This window comes from Ambystoma mexicanum, chromosome 2p (assembly GCF_040938575.1).
Source record: "Ambystoma mexicanum isolate Mex_15411 chromosome 2p, UKY_AmexF1_1, whole genome shotgun sequence".
Taxonomy (NCBI): domain Eukaryota; kingdom Metazoa; phylum Chordata; class Amphibia; order Caudata; family Ambystomatidae; genus Ambystoma; species Ambystoma mexicanum.
The window spans coordinates 549921622-549944101 of record NC_090923.1 but is presented as its reverse complement, the minus strand read 5'-3'; the positions used below and the strand labels follow the sequence as shown (position 1 = coordinate 549944101).

Sequence of the window (22480 nt, the reverse complement as noted above, 5' to 3'; positions counted from 1 at the left end):
TAGATGTGGTTTTAAATAAATAATTATATCTCTTCTACACCAAGCTCTGGTCAGTGTTTGCTTGTTCTACTGTGTTCTTTTGACATATTGTGAATACTCTGTATACTGCCTAACTCTTCTTGAGGGAAGTCTGACTGCTCAGCCACAGCTACCAAGTGAATCTGTGTGGTACAGACTGCTACCAAGTGGGTTTACTGCCAAACACCTGTAGTCCTAAATCTTTTGCAGTGGTCCCAGAGGGAACTGCACAGGCTTCTGCCTAACAACTATCCTGCCAGTTACTGTGACTATGAAGATGCTGACTGCACCTCCTTAGTTTTGCACCAGCCAGCCCGAGAGCTCCCCCTACCTCTAGGGAGCCTTGTCATGGGCTCTGCTCCATCCCAGAACAGCGCAGTTTCAATCTTCCTCTGCGCAACGCTGCCTTTCCTTCACATGCTTCCCAGGCTACAGGAACACCATGAGCTTCTCTCCGTCTGCTTGCCTTCTTGTCCTTCCACTCTGGACTGGCCCTGGTCCTTCCAGCTCCCCTCTTGGCAGCCTGGTCTGTTTCCTTCCACCTTCCTGCACTGTGCTGGCTCCTGTAGCTCCTCCAGGGAGGAATTGACAAGTACACTGATCAATCTCCCTGTTTTTTTATGCTTTTCCTGAAGTGATGCTTTATACAAATTGTTTTACGTTACTTGTTTGAATATTTTAAATAATTGTTTTCTATGAGAACGTTAATTTGACTTTGTCATGTTTTTGTATCAAGTGAAAGGTTTATACTTTTGTCTGAACCATAACACTTAATAAAAAATACATAACATAAAGAACTGCTTACTGAGTCTTTCCCCCTTTTCTACTCTGCTTGAACCAATGCATAGCCGGCAACCACTAGACTGTTTCTTGTGCTTCTCAAAGGCAATCCTCATGCTTCTGCACTTCTTCCTCGTCACAGTAATGATCTTGTGATTCCCTTTTGAGTCAATGGAGTTCTTCTTTATCACACTACTGGGAGATGGATTTTCATTTACTTAATTCCTATTCTTTAGTACTTTCTAGGGGAATGGTAGGGTGACAATAACTCATAACCCTATTAGGGAAGGGGTTGTTGTTAGGGTTGTAGGAAAGGGGTATAGGGTCAGGTGACTGGCTGGGATACCACGTTCTCCCACAATAGTCGTCACTGGTCCCATGAGGGGCTTCCTTCCCCATGAGATCCTTACACTGAGTACCACCCGTAAGCAGCCTCACCGCGCTCCCCCATTGAACCAGTGACAATACTCTGGGATTTGTCACAGCACCCCGTACACTGCCCTCAACTGCAGGACGTTGATGTGTAAGGATCGTCCTTCTTATGTGTTTGTGGGCCTGAAGAAGAGATGGAGCCAACCAATCATTGAAGTATGGGTGTATGTGTATACCAGACCGTCAGAGCTGAGCCACTGCTGGGGCCTGGTATTTCGTGAATACCCTTGGCACAGATATGCGGTCTATAACTGAAAGTGAAATCCTGCAAATTAAATTTTAGGAATTGTCTATGGCGCTAATGGATAGGGTCATGGAAGTATGCAACTGACTGAGGATGTGTGGCAGCGTGACCATACTGAAGGTTTGTGACTGGATGAACTTGTTTAGGAGGCAGAGGTCTAGAATTGGTCTCCAACCGCCTGACTTTTTCTTCACCAGAAATTATTGTGAATAAATGCCTTGTACCCACTGGCTGCATGAGACATGTGCTATTGCTCCTTTTGAAGGGGGAAAGCAAACTTTGCACCGTAGCATTGAAAGATGTTTTTTCTCCGTTGTGGAGGGAGGAATGTTGGGCGATGTTCGTGGAAATGCCAGAGGATGGCAATTTCATAGAAAGGAGAGCACCCCGCTTGTCTGTGGTAATTAGGTACCACTGCTGGAGAAAACTGAAAAGATGTCCTCCCACCGGGGTGTGGAAGTGGGGGACGTGTTGTGGTCAGGCATGTTTACTAGGCTGACCTCTCACCTGGGTGACACTGGCTGCCTCGGTTGACTGTGATTTACCTCTGAAGCTGTCTCCTGAAGTATCATTGGTCCGATAGCACAGTGAGCTAAGTGATCACCCCGGATATCTGTGTGCTGCCTGCTGTGGCAGGTTCGAATCCCAGAATATTCAATTTACCTTTCATCCTACCGACATCGATACATTGAGTACCACTCTGTGGGATAATAATGTCTTCTGTTATTTCAGCACTCTGAGACCTATGGGTGTCTAGCGCTATATAAGAACTAAATTATTATATATCATTATAATATTATTATAATATTATATTATAATTATGAATTGTCGACATTGCTGTTAGGTACCGAAGGACTTAGAGGTATTGGTGTACACCGCATTGTGGACTGAATGTGCTTGAACATTAGGTCTAGGAAGAGACAAGAGGTAAGGACTGAGGTTTGCCAGGCCAACCCTCAGAGTTTTGACACAGGGTGGGGCATGTAAGCTGTTCTGTAAACTTGCTTCGGTATTGTTTGTCTACACACTGATAGGGGACCCCGTCTCTGTTCCCCAACACCCCACCTTCCTCTGCCCTGCTTGATGATCCAGGATGACCGAGTACCTAAGGAAGTCATCTCTTTCTCTTCTCGCCTCTTATCTCCACTATACTCACCTCTCGACTGCTTTACTACCATGATGCTCTGCCACATGCTTTTTACTATGACTCATCAGTTCCCTTCTATCAGGATTGCTGTGTGCCTGCTTCGCCTCTCAGTCTGTTCTATCCCGCCCTGTGGGATGTCTGTCCACTTCTCATTCTTTTCCCATACCTCTTCTGTTCCTTTGGGTCTCCTTCCGACCTCAGGTTCTCCTCCACCTTCTCGTTCTGTTGCTTTTCCACCTCTTTCCTTGTACTCTCCTTCATTTTGATGTCCCTTAGGTCCTTGCTTTCCACCTCCTACTTAGTTATGAACTCTCTTGTCCACTTCTCCTGCTCCTCTATCGACTCCTCTCTGACCTCACTCCAACCTTACCCTCGCCTCTCTGCTCTCCTTTCTCTTGCCTCCTTCCCTCTTCTCCAGCTTTGCCTTTTCCTCTCTGCTCTTTCTACAACATGATCCTACAACAGGGAATGTTATTGGTCACTTTCTGTTGGAAGCTGGGCTGCCAGCTGCTCCATTATCCCAGCCTTTTTATTGCTTGGGTTGGCGGGTCAAGCATTTATCATGGTTTTGCCATAAGCTTGGATTTCCAATTAGGGCTTGTGCAGGAAGGGCCAAGTGCAGCAGTGCTATGGAGTCTGTTGTCTCACCTCGCCTCACTTGCTAGTGGACTGCAACTTAGAAGTAGAAACATCTTTGCACAGTGACTGACGTACACCAGGTTGGCTTTTCCCTCACTGTTTTACATTGCTTCTGACTTCAGGGCTCCCTGCAATCAAACAGCAGGTGTTATCTCTATTCAGCAAGGGGCTGCTGGAGGGACTGCACTTTGGCATATGGCAGGAAATGGGGTCCAAAGCACCCAGAGGGGAGGTTGATTTTAACAAATAATTCCCGATCACAAAGGTCCATTAAAGGTACAGAACAAGATGGGTCCATAATTGCTTAGCAGGCTGCAGCACCTGCCTCCATGGCTACCCACCCTACACCCCAAGAGACAGACAGTGGGATTTGTCACATACTGTAGATTAAAGATCTACTTGTATGTGATGAAGCGCGACGGGCGGTGGCTGACTCTCCTAGAAATATGCTAACTAATAGAAGAAAAACAACTACGAATCTAAAATCTGGAAGGATAGCTCCGGGAAAACACGTTTGTCTTGGAACAACACAACGCAGAGCAAAACTGGCTTGAATCCCAGCCCGCGCTTAAAGACTGATCCCTGGTATAAGATGCGTAATACAAGATTAATCAATTAAAAGTACATTTAGAACAATTACCCCAAAACCTACTGTGAAGAGGAACCCAAAGAGCAAAACATAAAAGCAAAGTTTGAGGTAAAAATTCCAAAATGTAATTCAGAAAATTGCAAACTATAAGAAACAGTGACCTCCTTCTATTATTGTGAAAAGAAAGCTGTTTGGTTACAAATTGGGAGGTAAAACACTCTGAAAGATCGAAAGAAGAGAGCACAATATTATACTATTTCTTGACACCTTGTGCAAAAAGGAGTCAATTTGTCAGTCTCCAAAGATGGGCACTTACAGGAGATCAAAAGTGCAAGACTGCTGTTGTGGGTTGGAGTTTCAACACAGAAATAAATAGTCAATATAGATTTTACTTGAACAAATATGTTTATATTAATTTTCAGTGTAAAACCAAGTTATAAAAAAGTGGATATTAAGGCATCATTATAAATTAGAACATTAGGTGTAATAGCATCTGTGTCACAGATTTGTCTTGGCCCAAGATAGACTATTCATGTTAAAGAACATTTGATTTGGGAACATTTGTATGCCATCATGTCTCAAAGAGTCATTCAGTAATACATTGGTATCCAAAGATCCATATTGAAGTTCATACTTATACTGATTTTGCAACCTTTTTAGCTATCCAAATAAATAGCATATACCAGTCATGGTGTAGAGGCCTAAAACTGTGTAATATATTTCCAATAAGTGTAATTCGGTGTCCGGTCAAAGGTTCGACACCAAAAGGTTCGAATGACCAAAGGGTCGAGGTTATAGGACCGAAAACCAAAGGGTCGAATTCTTTTTTTTAAATATTTTTTATTTTTTGGTTTTCATATAGTAAAGAAAAAGTGGTTTTTGCACCATAAACAGAGGTTTGGGGGGTACCCCCCAAAAATAAAATAAAAAAAATAAAAAAATTCAACCCTTTGGTTTTCGGTCCTTTTGATTCGACCCTTTGGTCATTCGATCCTTTGCATTCGAACATTTGACCTAGAACCGTCTAATTCGTTGAACATTGTACACTGAACATAAAGTATGAAAATCAACAATCAGTTTGTGGTCATACTATACTTTTATGTATTCAAATCTACATCTGGTGAAGAGGCCTAAAGCAAAATTGATTTATTTTAAAAGACAACGCTACCTGTTTCAGTAGTACTGGTTCCAGGGCAGGTTCCAGCTCCTCCCCCACATTTTCCAACATGAAGGGCTTCCCAAAGCGTATGGAATTTTCCAAGCTACGCAAGTAGTCCCGGTCACTTAGCTTCACCACATCTATTCCATTATCCTTTTCCTGGAAAAGAGGACAGAGAGATGAGGTATGAAAGAGTGCTGCAATGAAAGGTCTTGACAGCAATAGGACTTGCACATGGCTTTAATTAGAAAGCGTCAACAACTATCTACTTATTGCAACTGGATTCCTTTAAATCCAATTACTGCCTACACACTATGCAGAATGTTATGACTACCCATTCTGACATCAAAGCAAACAATTATGAAAGTCATTATTACATATTAATGTATTGTATTGATGATGAATTCTTCTTTTTGAACATTTGCATACACGTTTATATTAACTATATACACAATAAAAAAATTTTAAAAAGGAAGTCATAATTCTCTGAGCTGACATTGCACACTCATCTGCACACCCACCTCTCCTACGTGGTTTGCACAGCTCCCACAGGAACAAACACTCAATGGCTCCATTCCTGAACCACCCCTCACAGTGCCACACTACACCAAATTGTTTCATGTGATTTGAGGCCTATGTTATTGCTTTTCTTCTTTTTTTGTATTTCTTGTTGATTCTTTCCTCATTATTTTGCATATATTAAAAACATTTTTTTTTAGATACTTGCCTCCTTTGGGTACCTTACATGTTTTGTCAAGAGGATTAGATTTAAAACAAAATATCGCAGCATTTATTGCTTCCACATTGGGTTGACCAGGGGAGTCTCAGGAACCAAAAGACCCCCATCTCTGTCTAAAAACCCACGACACAGCGACACTCCTTCTTCCTCATGATTTATGACTACCCATTCTGACATCAAAGCAAACAATTATGAAAGTCATTATTACATATTAATGTATTGTATTGATGATGAATTCTGAACCACCCCTCACAGCTGAATCCACAGAAACAGGGGCCCAACATTAGAAAGCTCCCATGCATACTAATCAGCAGGCACAAGGGATGCGGTGAAGGTGTGTGGCAGGACACCAGGTACAAATACATTTTTCATCATTGAAGGCCTGACTGTGCTTTTTATGCAATAAGTAATTCTGTCATGCCTCGTCATCCCCTGCAATGCTCATCCATTGGGACAGTGAACTGCATGGAAAAGGAGCACAGCGGGCACAGACAACATAAAATTAGAGATGACTATAGGGTGTATTCGATCACAGAGCTCTGAGTGACATCATAGACCACTCAAACTTTGCTCGCTTTGTCTATCAGATGTCACTTGAAACCCATTGGTGGGATATCTCTTTATAGTTATATATATATATATATATATATATGTATATATATATATATATATATATATGTCAACATTTCTCAAGAAGCAAATACTCACCTGTAACTCGACGCTCCTAGAATTCAGGCTGAGGTTCATGTATCAGCTGCCTTCCAACATGTATCACCTAACCATTATTGGTAGGGCCTCTTCTGTGCCTGATGAAATCCTTGGAGACCTGAAAGAGCCTTTGTATGTATGCGTTGTAGAATAAACTTTGTAAAGTTGTTTACACAGTTAAGTTGTTACTGTGGAAAGGTTCTATTTATCTTTCATGATGATGAACACCCGTTTAATGGCATCTGAGGCCTCAGAGGTTAAGCACACCACCTAGCCCAGAAAACTCTGGCGGATTGCCCTACCAATATAGGTGTCCTATCCCGAAAGTGAATCAGAGCAATAATGCTTATAGATGACAAAGTTGCTGCCTGGCAAATGCTCAGGACAGTGACACCCTTCTGCAGGGCAGAGGTAGCAGTCACTCCTCTGGTAGAGTGGGCTCGGAGACCCACAGGCACATCCTTTCCAGCCAGAATGTAGCATTCTGAGATGCAGAGAATGATCCACCTTGACAAGGTCTGTTTATTCAGGGCCATGCCAGCACGAGCCCCAGCATAACCAATGAAAAGCTGGTCATCTTTCCTAGCCTATCTCGTCCGAGAAACATACTAGCTGAGGGTCTGCACTGGTCCAGACGATGGAATCACTCCTCTGCCTTAGAAGGATGAGGTGGGAGAAAAAACACATTTGAGAGATGAAAATCCAAGACCACCTTTGGAAGAAAAGAGGGCCTAACTCTCAAAGTCATCATCTCCTTGGAGAAAAAGTATGGAGGATTAACAGATAACGCCTGGAGCTCACTCAAACGTCTCACAGAAGTGATGGCAACCAGGAAAATCACCTTAAGGGTGAGCATTCTAATAGAACATGAATGGTGGGACTCAAACTGAGCTCCGATAAGGAAAGTCAAAACCAAATTTAAATCAGACGCCAGGACAACAAACTGCTGTGGAGAAGACTGGTTACAGAAACCCTGCAAGAACTGCATGACAGAGGGAACTGTGAAGAATAAGCCCTATCCAGGGACTGTTAGGAAAGATTTAATTTTATATGTAATTTTCCCTCCAGTTGTACACCCCCAAACCTTTTGCTGCTGTTTAAAACACTATGGTCTGACTTTGTCAGAGAAGCACAGCCTTCAGCTGCACTCCTCTGGGCTTTCGCTCACATTTTATGGGGAAACTGACATGCCCTTAAGACAGTCAGCACTGGGAGACTTTGGGCCTCATTATGAGTCAGCCGGTCCGTAAACAGGGTGGCGGTAAATCCGCCGCCACCGTTCTTTCCGGACCGGCTGATTCCGAGTCCCGCAGGCGGGAGGTGTCACTCCCGCCAGGTCTGACTTGGCGGAAGTAACACCACCCGCCTGCAGGCGGACATGGAAACACCGGTTCTGTCATAGACGGAACCAGTGTTTCCATGGTCCCCATCCCCATGGAGTCCTATGGGGTTGTAATGCCCCGGTGATTCCAGCAATCACGGAGGCGGAATGGTATTACAGGTCTGGCGGCAGCCCAACGGTTTTTCCGGCACTGCTACCGCCAGACTCGTAATGAGGCCCTTGGTTTCCCTTAGTCCTTTTCCAATGTTGCAACTTTTCTGAAACATGTAACAAGTAGTGTACAATGTACCTTACAGTACAGTGCACTTGGGTCTCCTAGTCATTTCCAAAGACCCTAGATACTCTCGTAGGACTTCTTAGGAGATGTGAAGATGTGTCCTGGACAGGGCTGGTGGCAGCTTATCTTTTCATGTAATTTTAACCCTTTTGTGCCATTTAAACCGTGATTACCGCGTTTGGCACGAATAGGTGGCCTGGCTCCAAAAAGTCCATGCCACAAGGTTTTTGTCCTGTCCTTTGGCCATCTTGCCCCTTTGCCTTCCCCAGGTCGAGCCGATCCGGGTCAGTCCTTATTTGGTCATGCAGTTTCCTGCAAAACGCCAAGCTTTCGCGGGCTTCTGCATGCCTTGTGTGTGTGTGTGCCTCCAGGATGTGGGCTGTGGTGTCTGTCCCCAATACACATCCTGGGTGCCAGAGAGTCTGGAGTGCTGTGAATGATTGGTCCACGTATGGAGTGTGTGACTGTGAGCAGATCTCCCATTTGGTCCTCTTTGTTTTGGCGCGAAGGACACTCTGGATAAGAAGAGGCCCCAAACAACTATACCATGTCGATCTCTGGAGTTCTCACTGAATGAAGGATAGGATCCAAGTATCCTGAAACTAAGAAGCTGAGTCGAGGAACCGCTGGTGAACCGCTGGAAGGTTTGGCACCCTGAGCCCACTGTCGTCCCATGGGACCCCTCTGCATCTGGTCGTCCTAGAAGGTCTGCGAAGATGCTTCGACCCATTAGAATAGTAGGACCAACTATTCTCGGCACCTTCAACAAAACCTGCAAGTAAGCCTTCTCGGAAGTGTCCCTGGGCCAACCAGTGGGCTGACCAGCTTACGCAGGACCTTTGCTCTGTCTCCGCCGCCGTTTCAAGGAGGCCCTCAAAACTTGGTATACTGCCATCTCTGTGTCCACGGCACCCTCACCCCGAATTTTGTACACTTGGCATTCCCAGGTCTGACGTGAGACTAGTGCGCTATGACCGGAGTAAACACGGTTACCGTGTTGCCCAGCCGTGGCAACGATCACTGCAGGTGTGCTGCATTTGTGTCCCTCTGGCCCCTGAAGCCTGCTGCAGTCAAACTGGCCTGATCCATCCATCAGGAACATAGAAATCGCCACTGTCCCGTTTGGGAATGATCACTGTATCTTCGGAACTGAAAGCCGCAGAGCCGTCATACTGCCGCATTTGAACCTGCAACCAAAGTGGACTCGGCTGGCGAAGTTTGGTCCGGAGAGCGCCAGGGGTCAGTGAGTAATCGCATCCCTAACCGGTGGCCCCTAGCGCCTCCATCCATTTTTATGCACGAGTGGGCCCTGGGGGTCCCGCTCCTTTCCAATGCTAGTGCGAACCAGCAAACTATTCCTGAACATTGGAATCACCTCTGCCTTCACGTGGAGGCCCTCCTTGAATAGTGGGAATCTATTCTTCATCGCTTCACCCACCTTCCTGAGCTGCTAGAGACCCCTGAAGAGACCCCGTTTTGCCCATTGGAACAACCGCATGCACCTGCATTGCATGTACTATTGAGCATAAGGCTCCTCTCTTCTTAGGACTTGGACTGCCTTTTAGGTGTGTGTTTGATGTCGAATGGGACTAAAGACTACCTGCACTGCCTATTTTCTTTCCTTTCTAGGTTGTGAATATATTTCGTGCCTTTAACCCTTTAGACCCCAATGCTCTTGTATATATCTTGTATCGATAGTGTTGTGTTGGTTTGATAGTATTGCTGTGATTCTTTTACTGTGTGTTACAAAGGCCTTGTAATGAATGTGTTTATATTTTTGATATATACACCTGTCTGGGAGTAATTTGTAAGTGTCCTTGCTCTGTGTGCTCATTGAGGTCTTTCAGACACCCTCAACCCTCCTGAGACCTAGTCTTGACCGCAGACCATAGCTACCTTGATTGGTCTGGCTTGTCCAGAGGTTACCCTGTTCCAAGAAAATAGGCTGGCCTTCTGAATCTCTGCCCACCAAGTCAGAGTTCAGAAATCCGTCTTAACAAATTAACAAATTGGTGTACAGCAGTGGGATAGGACTGAAGGTATTCAGTGTTGCACACTAGTGAAGGCATTTCGAGTTATTCCTACCCAGGACACATAGTGAATTGTTGTAACATAACTGAAAAAGGCCAAAAACCTGTCTAACAAAATGGAAACAAGTACCTTGGTTAACCTTAAATGCTTCTAAATCTGAAACATTACAAAAGATGTGTGCTGAGAGGGGTTTACCTGCTCAAGGCACAAAAATGGAAATGAGTCAAAGAATCATGGAATGGCAAGAGTCACAACTTGGTGCCATAGCTCCTAAGGAAAGTGCAGAAGGTGGTGGGGCTGCTCTCACTGGCAGAACTGACAAGTCTGTCTCTGCACTTATCCATGGGACACACGAGGATTTAGATGATGTGATGTCCAATGTTTCCTCTGCCAGTGCTGATGCTGAGGCCATGCTTGAATTCAAGAAACAAGAACTGCTGTTTAGGAAGAAGGAGCTTGAATTTAACATGGCCAAGCTGAAGGTAGAGCAGGCAGAAAAACAGAAGGACAGGGATCACTAGTTGGAACTGGCCAAGCTTCAAGTTTCCAATGGATCTAAGGGTCCTGGACATGGGTCTGGGTCCTCCACTCATCCAAGGTTTCCTAAAGATCTGCTCAGTGTGTATGATGAAAAGAATGACATTATGGACTGGCTGAATGCTTTTGAGTATGCATTTGAAGTTCAACAGGTTGACAATGTTGATAAAATTGCATGGTTGCTTAGCAGACTGCCCCATTCTGGCTACAGTGCCATTATGGAAATGTCAAAGGCTAAGAGAGCAGATTTTGCACTGTTGAAGCAAACTCTCATCTTAAAGTTTGGAAAGACTCCTGCCCAATACTTGAAGAGATTCAGAGAGTACAAAAAGAAAGAAGGAAGTACTTGGGTGTCTTATGTAACTGAGTCCTTAAAGAACTTGTCTGGCTGGGTTGAAGTATATAAGGCTTCCACCTTTGAGGGTCTGATATGTCTTGTCATGCTTGAACATATTTTTGCATCTTCTTCCCCTGAGCCTAAGCAGCACTTGGCAGATTCAAAGGAGTTAGGTCGTAAGAAGCTAGCCATGGCAGCAGTTTTGTGGGTGTCACATAGAGTGTCCCATAAGGACAAGACTCATCCTGGTAAGCAGGAGGAGGGGGAAAAGCCCAAAGATAAAGAGGGTGGGCGATTGTTAGGCAGAATCCTGTGCAGTGCCCTTAGGGACCACTACACACAATTAAGACTACAGGTGGCAATACAAGTTTTACCTTTGGTACAAGCCTGTACTACTAAGCTATAGTGGTAGCAGTAGCAGAGCAGCCAGGCTTATCTCAAGAGTATATGAGCAGTAGCAGAGATGACACAAAGGGACCACAATTACTGTGACTCAAGCAAACACTGACTCAAGGTTTCAGGTAAAGAAAATATAAGTACATTTATTTTTAAACCATCAGTTATAAACACAACACCTCTATTAAACTTTAAACAAAACCACACTTTAAATATACTACAATTAACCAATTCACTTTGTACAGTAAGTCTCAAGGTAAGTACCCTGTGTTTGAATGAACCAGTGTTATGAACAAAACACGATACCGCGGATACAGTTGAGATCACTTTTTGACAGTTCGGTCTACTAAATAAAACGCGTATCCGTGACATGAAATGCTACCGGGGCAAAAACACACTTAGCACCTGAGATACCCAGAGGGAGTTGGTGGCAAAAATCACAGGCAATATTTAGGTTAGGCAAACAGAATCGAGAAACACTCAGAAACAGGAGTTCAAAAGTCAAAGGGTCGGAGCCAGGTTTAGATGACACCGGAGGCCTGTGCCGAAGATCACACCGTTAGACAGTTCACGATTCCGTATAGCCCAAGAGTACTTGAATATTGTCAATGTTCAGAAGCAAATGTTATAAGAAGGAGGGAAGGCAAGGACGAGCCTTGAAGATGAAGAAAAAGGGGTTCACCCAGTTTCCTCGAGTAGAACACAGTACCTTATTTCCACGATGCAGCTGGAGCCCTGGCAGTTGTTCCTGTTGGTTTCCCGCAGACCCACGATTCCTGGAGCTTCGTTGTGAAGGAGGACGTCTGAAGGGGGTCTGCACCACACAGGGATGAAGCCGGCAGCAGCGACAACGAGAAGGTGTGCTCCTTAAAAACAGGAGAGGCTCAGCAGGTGGCTATCCGGACCACTACAGCAGTGTGCAGCGATTCCGACCACGGCGGAGATCTCTGGCTGAAGAAGATGAGCTGGTTATCCCCACCAGGCTCAAGGGAAGAAGACTCCGGACAGGATCTTCTCTTAGTCGTCGAAGGGTAGATAGCTCAGGACTGTAGCAGGGCTTCACCGGGACGGGGTAGTTGCAGCAGCCGTCGTTCTCTCTGCTTCTCTTCGGTTCTTTGTAGTTCCAGAGGCGACTCTGACTTCTAGCCCAAGAGACCTGCCTTTTATGTGAAAAACTCCCCATTCACACAGCCTGGCTGTCAATCACGCAGCGGGGGGGGGGTTGTACAGCCAGGACAACCACCTCAGCCAATCATGGCAAAGTGCAACTTGGGTTTCCTAGGATACCCTGTGCAGGGGGTGACTACACCCCTCCCTCACATTCAGCCCACCTAGACACCCAGGTGCCTTGAGGCGGGCTTCTCTGCAGAAGCCCGCCAAAAAGACGGTGAACAAAGAAGGTGAACGTAGTTTGACGCACAAAATAAAACACAAGAAGGACTTTAACAAAAAGAAATGGTGAATAAACCCAACCAGAGCCAAAAGAAAGACGATTTGGTCAAGCGGGTTTATGTTTCAGGCTAATCTAATAGCCAAGAACAGTACCACGTTTATCTAATATAATCGCAGTTGAAAAGTTAGGGTAGATACCACTGCCACCAGCCAAGTCTAAATGTTAAAAGAGCGAAACAATGCTCAGGGAGGTACAGAGAGAAAAGGGGTACAGATTAGCCCTTTCCAATACCCCATGTAAGATGGGGTGTACTGGGTCTGTGGTCAAAATGACTATGTAAAGTGAATGGCAACTTTACCTTTATCTGAGGGACAGTAGTCAGCCCCAGCGAAATCGAGTCAGGGGGGAAGTCTTAAAGACAACCCTGGGTTACTACACTAAAGGTGCGGTGTAACCCATACAAGAACAGGGGCACTTGGAGTGGTGTGCTCCAGTGCCCAAGATCACACAATGAGTAACAACACATAGGCCAAAATTCGTGTAAGAGTGGAAAAAAAGATGTACACTCTTACCAGGTGGAAAAAATAAACTCCAGAAATCCTGCATATCTACTGGGGGACTAACTAGGTGAGGGAAATTAGCCCTCGAAAAGAATTCTCCCTACCAGCCATCTGATAAAACTTCCTCCCAAAAGGGCCACAAAAAGAAGAATAAGAGTAAGTCACAAGAAAACACACAGGGTAGTGGAGGTTATCCTCCAAAACAGAACTCAGGTTACAGTAAGCCTCCTTATGTCAACAGACCCAGTGGATCATGTGTGGCTTGTGGAGCAAGTGACCATGTGAAGGGGGATCCCAGATGTAAGGTCAAACCCTTCGGGGTCCACTCTGCTAATCTGGCCTTCTGCTCCTATGAGGAAGAAGAGATTACAGGAGCATCCTTCTCCTCAGATTCCTTCCCCAGTGGGATCAATTTGGAGGTAATTTTAGTTTCTTTTGGTTCCTGGGAGCCTAATGTCGCAGAGGTGTATACTAGGATTCCAGACAATACCAAGCACTACTTTAAAGACAGTGTGCTAATCAATGGAGTTGATACTCCTGCTCTTAGAGATAGTGGGTGTAATGGAACTGTAGTGGACTCTACCTTGGTAGACCCAGAGGAAGTTGCCAGAGCTCCTCTGAGGACCACTAAGTTGGCTCATGGCCCACCTCTTCAGTTCCCAGTAATACCTGTAAATCTTACTTTAAATGGTAGAGTAGTCAGGATTCCAGGGAACATTCAGAGATATGTCCCAGGAAAGGTCTTGCTGGGAAATGATCTCGGAGCTTTAGGGCTTGTGGGAGATACAGCAGAAAGGCCCTGCACAAGGTCTCAAACAAGGGCAGCACTGGCCAAGACCACTTCAGTGCCCAAGCCAAAGGGGAAACCCAAGGCTAAAGGAGGGAAAGAGAATATTCCCCCTAACTCACCTACCACTGAGGTGGAGGTAGTTGGTCAAACACCAGAACCTGATGAGGTAGAGGTGTTGCCTGAAGTATTTGATCCAAATGACCATCCTGAACTAAAAGACTTAGTAGAAGGTGGTCCTGACAGAGAAGAATTCAGTAAAGGCCAACGTGAGTGCCCATCTCTGGAAGGCCTAAGGAGACAGGCCTGTGCCCAGCTTGAGGGTGAACCTCCTGGAACACATATGATCTATTGGGAAGGTGGGCTCCTGTATAGTGAGCCTACAGAGTCTACAGAAGGAGACCACAGGAGGTTGTTGGTTCCCCTTGCTGTAAGACCCTTCCTCCTGCAGCTGGCACATGAAGTGCCCCTTGCTGGTCACCTTGGAATTAAGAGAACCAAGCAGAGGTTATCCATGCACCTCTACTGGCCCAAGATGGGGGTGCAAGTAGAAAGTTACTGCAGGAGTTGTGCCACCTGCCAGTTATCTGGTAAGAGTGGCTCAACAATCCAAGCTCCATTGGTACCACTCCCAGTTGTGGGGATACCATTTGAGAGGGTAGGGATTGACATTGTTGGTCCCCTTGGCCCCCAAACATCCTCAGGCAATAGGTTTATCCTGGTGCTGGTCGACCATGCCACCAGATATCCTGAGGCCATCCCATTAAAAACTGTGACTGCCAAGTCAGTTGCAAAAGCTTTACTTGGCATATTCACTAGGGTTGGCTTCCCTAAAGAAGTTGTGTCTGATAGGGGCAGCAACTTTATGTCAAAGCATATGCAGGCCATGTGGAAGGAATGTGGTGTCACCTATACGTTTTCATCTGCATATCACCCACAAACTAATGGTCATGTCGAAAGGTTTAACAGAACCTTAAAAAGCATGATTGGGGAACTGGAAGAAAAGAAGAAAAGGGGAGCTTCTGTTACCATGCTTACTGTTTGCCTACAGAGAGGTACCACAGGAGGGTGTTGGCTTCAGCCCCTTTGAGCTTCTGTTTGGTCACCCTGTGAGGGGACCCTTGGCCATAGTCAAGGATGGATGGGAGATGCCCACTCCCCCTATTACTACCAACGTAGTGGACTATGTGCTAGGGCTCAGAAAAAGGATGGTACTCCTGATGGGTCTAGCTAGTGAGAAACTGAAGGCAGGGCAAGCCTGGTGAAACATTGGTATGACCAGAAGGCTTCCCTCATCAATTTCACACCCGGTCAGCAAGTCCTGATCATGAATCCTATAAGGCCTAGAGCTTTACAGGACAAACGGTCAGGCCCTTACACAGTGGTGGAGTCACTGGGTGAGGTCACTATTTAGTGGACCTTGGAAGGGCTGGTCAGGCTCCAAAAGTGTTCCATGTGAATAGACTGAACACTTTCATCCCAAGAGTTGAAATCGCTGCACTGCTGCTGGCTACAGATGTTGAGGAAGAGGAGTCAGAACCTCTCCCTCACCTGTTCCAGAGAAGTCCTTCAGACAGCTACACTGAGGGTGTCCAAGTGGCCCCTCACCTGACTTCTGATCAGCAATCAGAGGTGAAAAGTTTGCTTAGGCAGTTTTCCCCCTTGTTTTCACAGTCCCATGGTTTGACACCTTGGTGCAAACATGACAAACACAGGAGACAGTGTACCTACCAAATGTAGGGGATACAGAATGTCAGACAAAGTAAGGTCTTACATTAAGACAGAGGTCAACAAAATGTTGAATCTTGGGGTGATTGAACCCTCTAGTAGTCCTTGGTCCAGCCTAGTGGTATTGGTTCCAAAAGCAGGTACGTCCGAGTTGAGGTTCTGTGTGGATTACAGGGCTCTGAATGCTGTCACCAAGACAGATGCACACCCCTTGCCTAGAACAGATGAGCTGGTGGATACTTTGGGTGCCTCAAAATACCTCAGCACATTTGACCTCACTGCACGCTATTGGCAAATAGCCCTGGCAGAACATGCCAAGGAGAAGACAGCTTTCTCAACGCCAGAGGGTCTTTACCAGTTCAGGGTAATGCCTTTTGGGTTGAAGAATGCACCTGCCACTTTCCAGAGGCTTGTGAATCATGTGTTGCATGGGTTGGTTGAATTCTGTCTTGCATATCTGGATGATATAGCAGTTTTCAGTGCCACCTGGGAAGACCATGTGCAACACCTTAGGATTGTGTTGCAGGCTCTTCAGAAGGCCCATTTGACCATAAAGGCCAGTAAGGGCCAGAATGGACAAGGATCAGTGGGCTACCTTGGACATGAAGTAGGTGGAGGGAGGATACAGCCTCTACCCAGTAAAGTACAAGCATTACAAGACTGGCCTACCCACACTACTCAGACCCAAGTGAGAGCCTTTTTAGGATTCACCGGGTACTTTAGAAATTTCATGGCAGACTATGGCACCATAGCTGCCTCTCTGACTGCTCTCACCACTCCATAGAAACCCAAGAAGATAACTTGGTCTGGAGAGTGTGAGAAGGCCTTCGAAGGCTTAAAAGACTGCTTGTGCCAGGCCCCTGTTCTCAGGGCCCTTGATTATCAAAGACCCTTTATTGTGCCTCTGACACTGGGATAGGAGCTGTACTATCACAAGTAGATGAGAAGGGTAAGGAACACCCTATTGGCTTCATTAGTCGCCCGATTAAGGACAGAGAGCTCAGATGGTCCACAGTAGAGGAAGAGTGTTTCTCTGTTGTGTGGGCCCCTAAGGAAGCTGAGGCCCTACCTCTATGGGACCCACTTCACTGTGCAAACTGACCATAATCCCTTAAAGTGGCTAATGAACATGAAGGGAGAGAATCCAAAGTTGCACAGGTGGTCCATAAGTCTGCAAGGCTTTGACTTCACTATTGAGCATAGGCCAGGTGTCCAACATAGCAATGCTGATGGGTTGTCCAGAATGCTTAACCGACCTGAACATGAGACTCATCCAGGGGTGGATTAGTTCCCCCTGTCCTTAGGTCTGGGAGGGGTGAGTGTTAGGAAAGATTTCATTTTATATGTAATTTTCCCTCCAGTTGTACACCCCCAAACCTTTTGCTGCTGTTTAAAACACTATGGTCTGACTTTGCCAGAGAAGCACACCCTTCAGCTGCGCTCCTTTGGCCTTTCGTTCACTTTTTATGGGGCAACTGACATGCCCTTAAGACAGTCAGTACTGGGAGTCTTTTTTTTCCCTTAGTCCTTTTCCAATGTTGCAACATTTCTGCAAAATCTAACAAGTGCACAATGTACCTTACAGTACAGTGCACTTGGGTCTCCTAGTGATTTCCAAAGACCCTAGATACTCTCGTAGGACTTTTTAGGAGATGTGCCCTGGAGAGGGCTGGTGGCAGCTTATCTTTTCATGTAATTTTAAACCCTTTCATGCTATTTAAACCGTGATTACCACATTTGGCACAAATAGGTGGCCTGGCTCCAAAATGGCCATGCCACTAGGTACTTTGTCCTGTCCTTTGGCCATTTTGCCCCTTTGCCTTCCCCAGGTCGAGCCGATCCGTGTCAGTCCTTATTTGGTCATGCAGTTTCCCGTGAAACGACAAGCTTCTGCGGGCTTCTGCATGCCTTGTGTGTGTGCCTCCAGGATGTGGGATGGGTGTCTGTCCCCAATAAACATCCTGGGTGCCAGAGAGTCTGGAGTGCTGTGAATGCCTGGGACCACCGTGGTCCATGATTGGTCCACGTATGGAGTGTGTGATTGTGAGCAGATCTCCCATTGGGTCCTCTTCCTTTTGGCACAACGGAGACTCTGGATAAGAGGAGGCCCCAAACAACTATACCACGTCGATCTCTGGAGTTCTCACTGAACGAAGGATAGGACCCAAGTATCCTGAAACTAAGAAGCGGCGGGCCAAGGAACCGCTGTAAGGTTTGGCACCCTGAGCCCACTGTCACCCCGTGGGACCCCTCTGCATCTGGTCGCTCTAGAAGGTCTGCAAAGGTGCTTCAAACCATTAGAATAGTGGGACCAACTATTCTCGGCACCTTCAACAAAACCTGCAAGTAAGCCTTCTCGGAAGTGTCCCTGGGCCAACCAGTGGGCTGACCAGCTTACGCAGGACCTTTGCTCTGTCTCCGCTGCCGCTTCAAGGAGGCCCTCGAAACTTTGTATACTGCTATCTCTGTGTCCACGGCACCCTCACACTGAATTTCGTACACTTGGCGTTCCCAGGTCTGAAGTGAGACGAGTGCGCCAGGACCGGAGTAAACACGGTTACTGTGTTGCCCAGCCGTGGCAACGATCTTTGCAGGTGCACTGCATTTGTGCCCCTCTTGGCCCTGAAGTCTGCTGCAGTGAAACTGGCCTGATCCATCCATCAGGAACGGAGAAATCCCCACTGTCCCGTTTGGGAATCATCACTGTATCTTCGGAACTGAAAGCCGCACAGCCGTCACACTGCCGCATTTGAACCTGCAACTGAAGTGGACTCGACTGGTGAAGTTTGGTCCGGAGTGTGCTGGGGGTCGGTGAGTAATCGCATCCCTAACCGGTGGCCCCTAACGCCTCCATCCATTTTTACGCGGGAGTGGCTGCTGGGGGTCCCTCTCCTTTCCACTGCTAGTGAGAACTAGCGAACTATTCCTGAACCTTTGAATCACCTCTGCCTTCAAGTGGAGTCCCTCCTCGAATAGTGGGAATCTATTCTTCATCTCCTCACCCACCTTCCTGAGCTGCTAGAGACCCCTGAAAGGACCCCGTTTTGCCCATTGGAACAACTGCATGCGCCTACATTGCATGTACTATTGAGCATAAGGCTCCTCTCTTCTTGGGGCTTGGACTGCCTCTTAGTTAGGTGTGTGTTTGATGTCGAAGGGGACTAAAGACTACCTGCACTGCCTATTTTCCTTCCCTTCAAGGTTGTGAATATATTTTGTGCCTTTAACCCTTTAGACCCCAATGCTCTTGTATATATCTTGTATTGATAGTGTTGTGTTGGTTTGATAGTATTGCTGTGATTCATTTACTGTGTGTTGAGTTACAAGGCCTTGTAATAAATGTGTTGAAAGGCAAATATAACAGTAGAGATGCTATTACAAAATCCGATGAAAGCAAAAACCAAATTATATCAATATGATTGGATCCTCACCCAACATAAATGCCTATCATTGGCTGATTCTGATAGATCTGGATTTGGTCACAAAAGACTACGCAATATGGCTGATTATCTGGCAAAATGCCCATCTCATCAATTGAGATCTGAAATTTTAAGATTTCGTCTGAACCTATGGCCTACAAATGACATTTTAACCAGAAGGGGCCTTATCGGTTCAAATGTAAGGTTTTGTCGATTTTGTAAAGATAAGACCATCCGGGAAACCCTAAAGCACATATTAGTTGAGTGTGCCGCTGTATCAGAACAAAGACAATTTTACCTCTATAAGTTTATGTTACCAAAATGTGTTTTGAGAACTGTTGATGATGCATGGTATGAAATATTCACTACAAGCAAAATAACTCTTCGAAAAGCAACCATACAGTTTTTGAAGAAGATCTTGCCATCTTATGATATAACTTGAATTTGAACTTTCAGACACTTTTATTATAAATCCGTGATTTTAACATGAATGTGATTCTCATGATCATCTGAGGCTTGATCACTAATGAATTAACTTGCAATCATTTTTCTTTGTATAGCTATGTCATACTAAAGATCTGTACTAAGATTTGTACTAATTTTAAAAAGAAAAAAGATTTGTTTTGAAAGGTTAACTTGTTTAGCCAATCCAAAAAAAAAATGTAAAGAACATTTTAAAAAAGTGTTTATATTTTTGAAATATATACACCTGTCTGGGAGTTATTTGTAAGTGTCCTTGCTCTGTGTGCTCATTGAGGTCCTTCAGTGACCCTAACCCCTCCTGAGACCTAGTCTTGACCGCAGACCATAGCTACCTTGATTGGTCTGGCTTGTCCAGAGGTTACCCTGTTCCAAGAAACTAGGCTGGCCTTCTGAACCTCTGCCCACCAGGACAGAGTTCAGAAGAACAAGTTACTTACCTTATCTGGTAATGTTCTTTCGATGGGATGTTCCTCCGACGTATTCCACATCTATGACTTGTAATGACCACAGCTGTACTGCTTCGGAACATTCTTTGGCGTAGGCGTCCTGCGTCGATGACGTCGATACGTTGTCCCTCGAGGGCCTCCGTCGAGGGTCAACGTCACCGGATGTTATATATAGGACGCACGGCGCCCGTAGCCTCAGTTGTAGTTTTTTCCCAGAAAGTGTGGCACCAATCTCCTGCCAGTATGACTGCAGAAAGCCTTGCGGAAACGTAAAGTGCAATCGCATAAGAAATTCTGTAGAGGGGCAGGCTGGGAGGGTTCGATGTGGAATACGTCGGTGGAACATCCCATCGAAAGAACGTTCCCAGACAGGGTAAGTAACTTGTTCTTCGAGGGAATTGTGTCCTCTGAGGTATTTCACATCTATGACAGACTCCCAAAGCAGTACCAACGTATGGAGGTGGGAAAAGAATTTACAATTTCATAATTTTAGAATGCCCAATCAAATTGCTGAACAGAGTACTGCCTTACCAAAGGCCAAATCCTGCCCATGTATAGAGTCCAAGGAATAGTGTATCACCAAAGTATGGACAGAGGCCCATGTGGCTGCTTCGCAAATATTGCGAATCGGAACGCCCCTCTGTAGAGCCAAGGAGGCAGCCACACCCCTAGTAGAGTGAGCCCATAAGCCTACTGGAGGGTCCTTTCCTGCCAAACGGTAACACTCAGAGATCGTCAAAATGATCCATCTGGACAAGGTCTGCTTGGAAACAGCCTGGCCTAAACGCCTTCCAGCATAACCAACAAAGAGCTGATCGTCCACTCTGACCCGCGACATCCGTGAGAGATAGAAACGCAAAGCTCTCCTAGGATCCAACCTATGTAGCCTCTCCTCTACCTTACCAGGATGTGGAGGAGGATAAAACGCTGGAAAAATTACTTTCTGGCTCAAATGGAATTCCGACACAACCTTCGGAAGAAAAGAAGGCCACACCCTAAGGACAACCATGTCCTTATGGAACACAGTGAAGGGTGACTTGGCGGAAAGTGCCTGCAACTCACTCACTCTGCATGCGGAAGTAACTGCAACTAAAAACACAGTTTTAAAGGATAATAGTCTCAACGGACAAGAATGTAAGGGCTCAAACGGAGCTCCCATCAGGAACTTTAAAACCAAATTCAAATCCCATCCCAGCACCTGGAAAGGCGACGGTGGAAACACATTAGTTAGCCCTTTGAGAAACTGTGAAATCAAAGGAATCCTAAAATGAGAAAATTCCTCAGACGAGCGCTTAAATATAGACAGCGCCACCAGGTAACCCTTATTGGTACCCACTTGTAGGCCTTTGTGGGCTAAAGAAAGCAAGAAAGACAAAACCAAAGGAATGGACCATTGGAAAGGATCCACATTCTGTACCCTGCACCAGTCGCAGAACATTTTCCAACGGCAACGGTACAGGGACTTGGTTGCGGGCCTTCTGGCCGAAAGCAACACCTCCATCACGTCTTCGGGGAGGTCCCAATGCTTATACCTCAACCTTTCAGATATCAAGCATGAAGGCTGAGAGACTTGACCTCTGGATGGAGAACCTGACCCCTCTCCTGTGAGAGCAGATCGTCTCGGTAGGGAAGACGGTGTGGAGGACAGATGGACATGTCTAGAAGGTCCGGGTACCACGCTCTCCTGGCCCATGCCGGAGCAATGAAGATCATCCGGGAACGGAACCTTGTAACCTTTGCAACACTTGCAGAATGACGGGGACTGGAGGAAACGCATACAGCAGTGGGAAGGACCGCTCCACTACAAACGCGTCCCCTAAGGCTCCTCTTGGAGGAAATTCCCGTGAGCAGAATCTTCTGCACTTCCGGTTGACACTGGTGGTGAAGAGATTCACTTGTGGGGTTCCCCAAAGGGCGAAGATCTCCAACAGAACTTCCTGAGCCAGCTCCCACTCATGAGAGACCGTGCTCTGCCTGCTCAGAGTGTCCGCCGCCGCGTTTTCATCTCCGGCCAGATGAACTGCCGAGATCGAGATTTCCTGCTGGATGACCCAGAACCAGATCAGCATCGCCTCCCTGCACAACGGGAGTGACCCTGCCCCCCCCTTTTTGTTGAGGTAGTGCATGGCCACCGTATTGGCCATCATAATCAGGACATTCTTCCCCCGCACAGACGGCAGAAAAGCCTTCAAGGCTAGCCTGACAGCCCACAGCTCTAACAGATTGATGTGGAGTCTGGACTTCGACAGAGACCAACAGCTGCTGGCTGTCAACTTGTTGGCATGAGCT

At 46.2% G+C, this 22480-nt stretch overlaps 1 protein-coding gene across 1 annotated transcript in view; it reads right to left on the bottom strand.

Moving 5' to 3' along the window:
• DNAH1 (dynein axonemal heavy chain 1) overlaps positions 1-22480 on the bottom strand; it is a 3604831-nt gene that overhangs the window by 538563 nt on the left and 3043788 nt on the right. The window contains exon 62 of the mRNA XM_069644003.1: positions 5018-5167. Coding sequence (XP_069500104.1) covers positions 5018-5167 — 150 coding nt within the window. The remainder of the gene's footprint in view (positions 1-5017; positions 5168-22480) is intronic.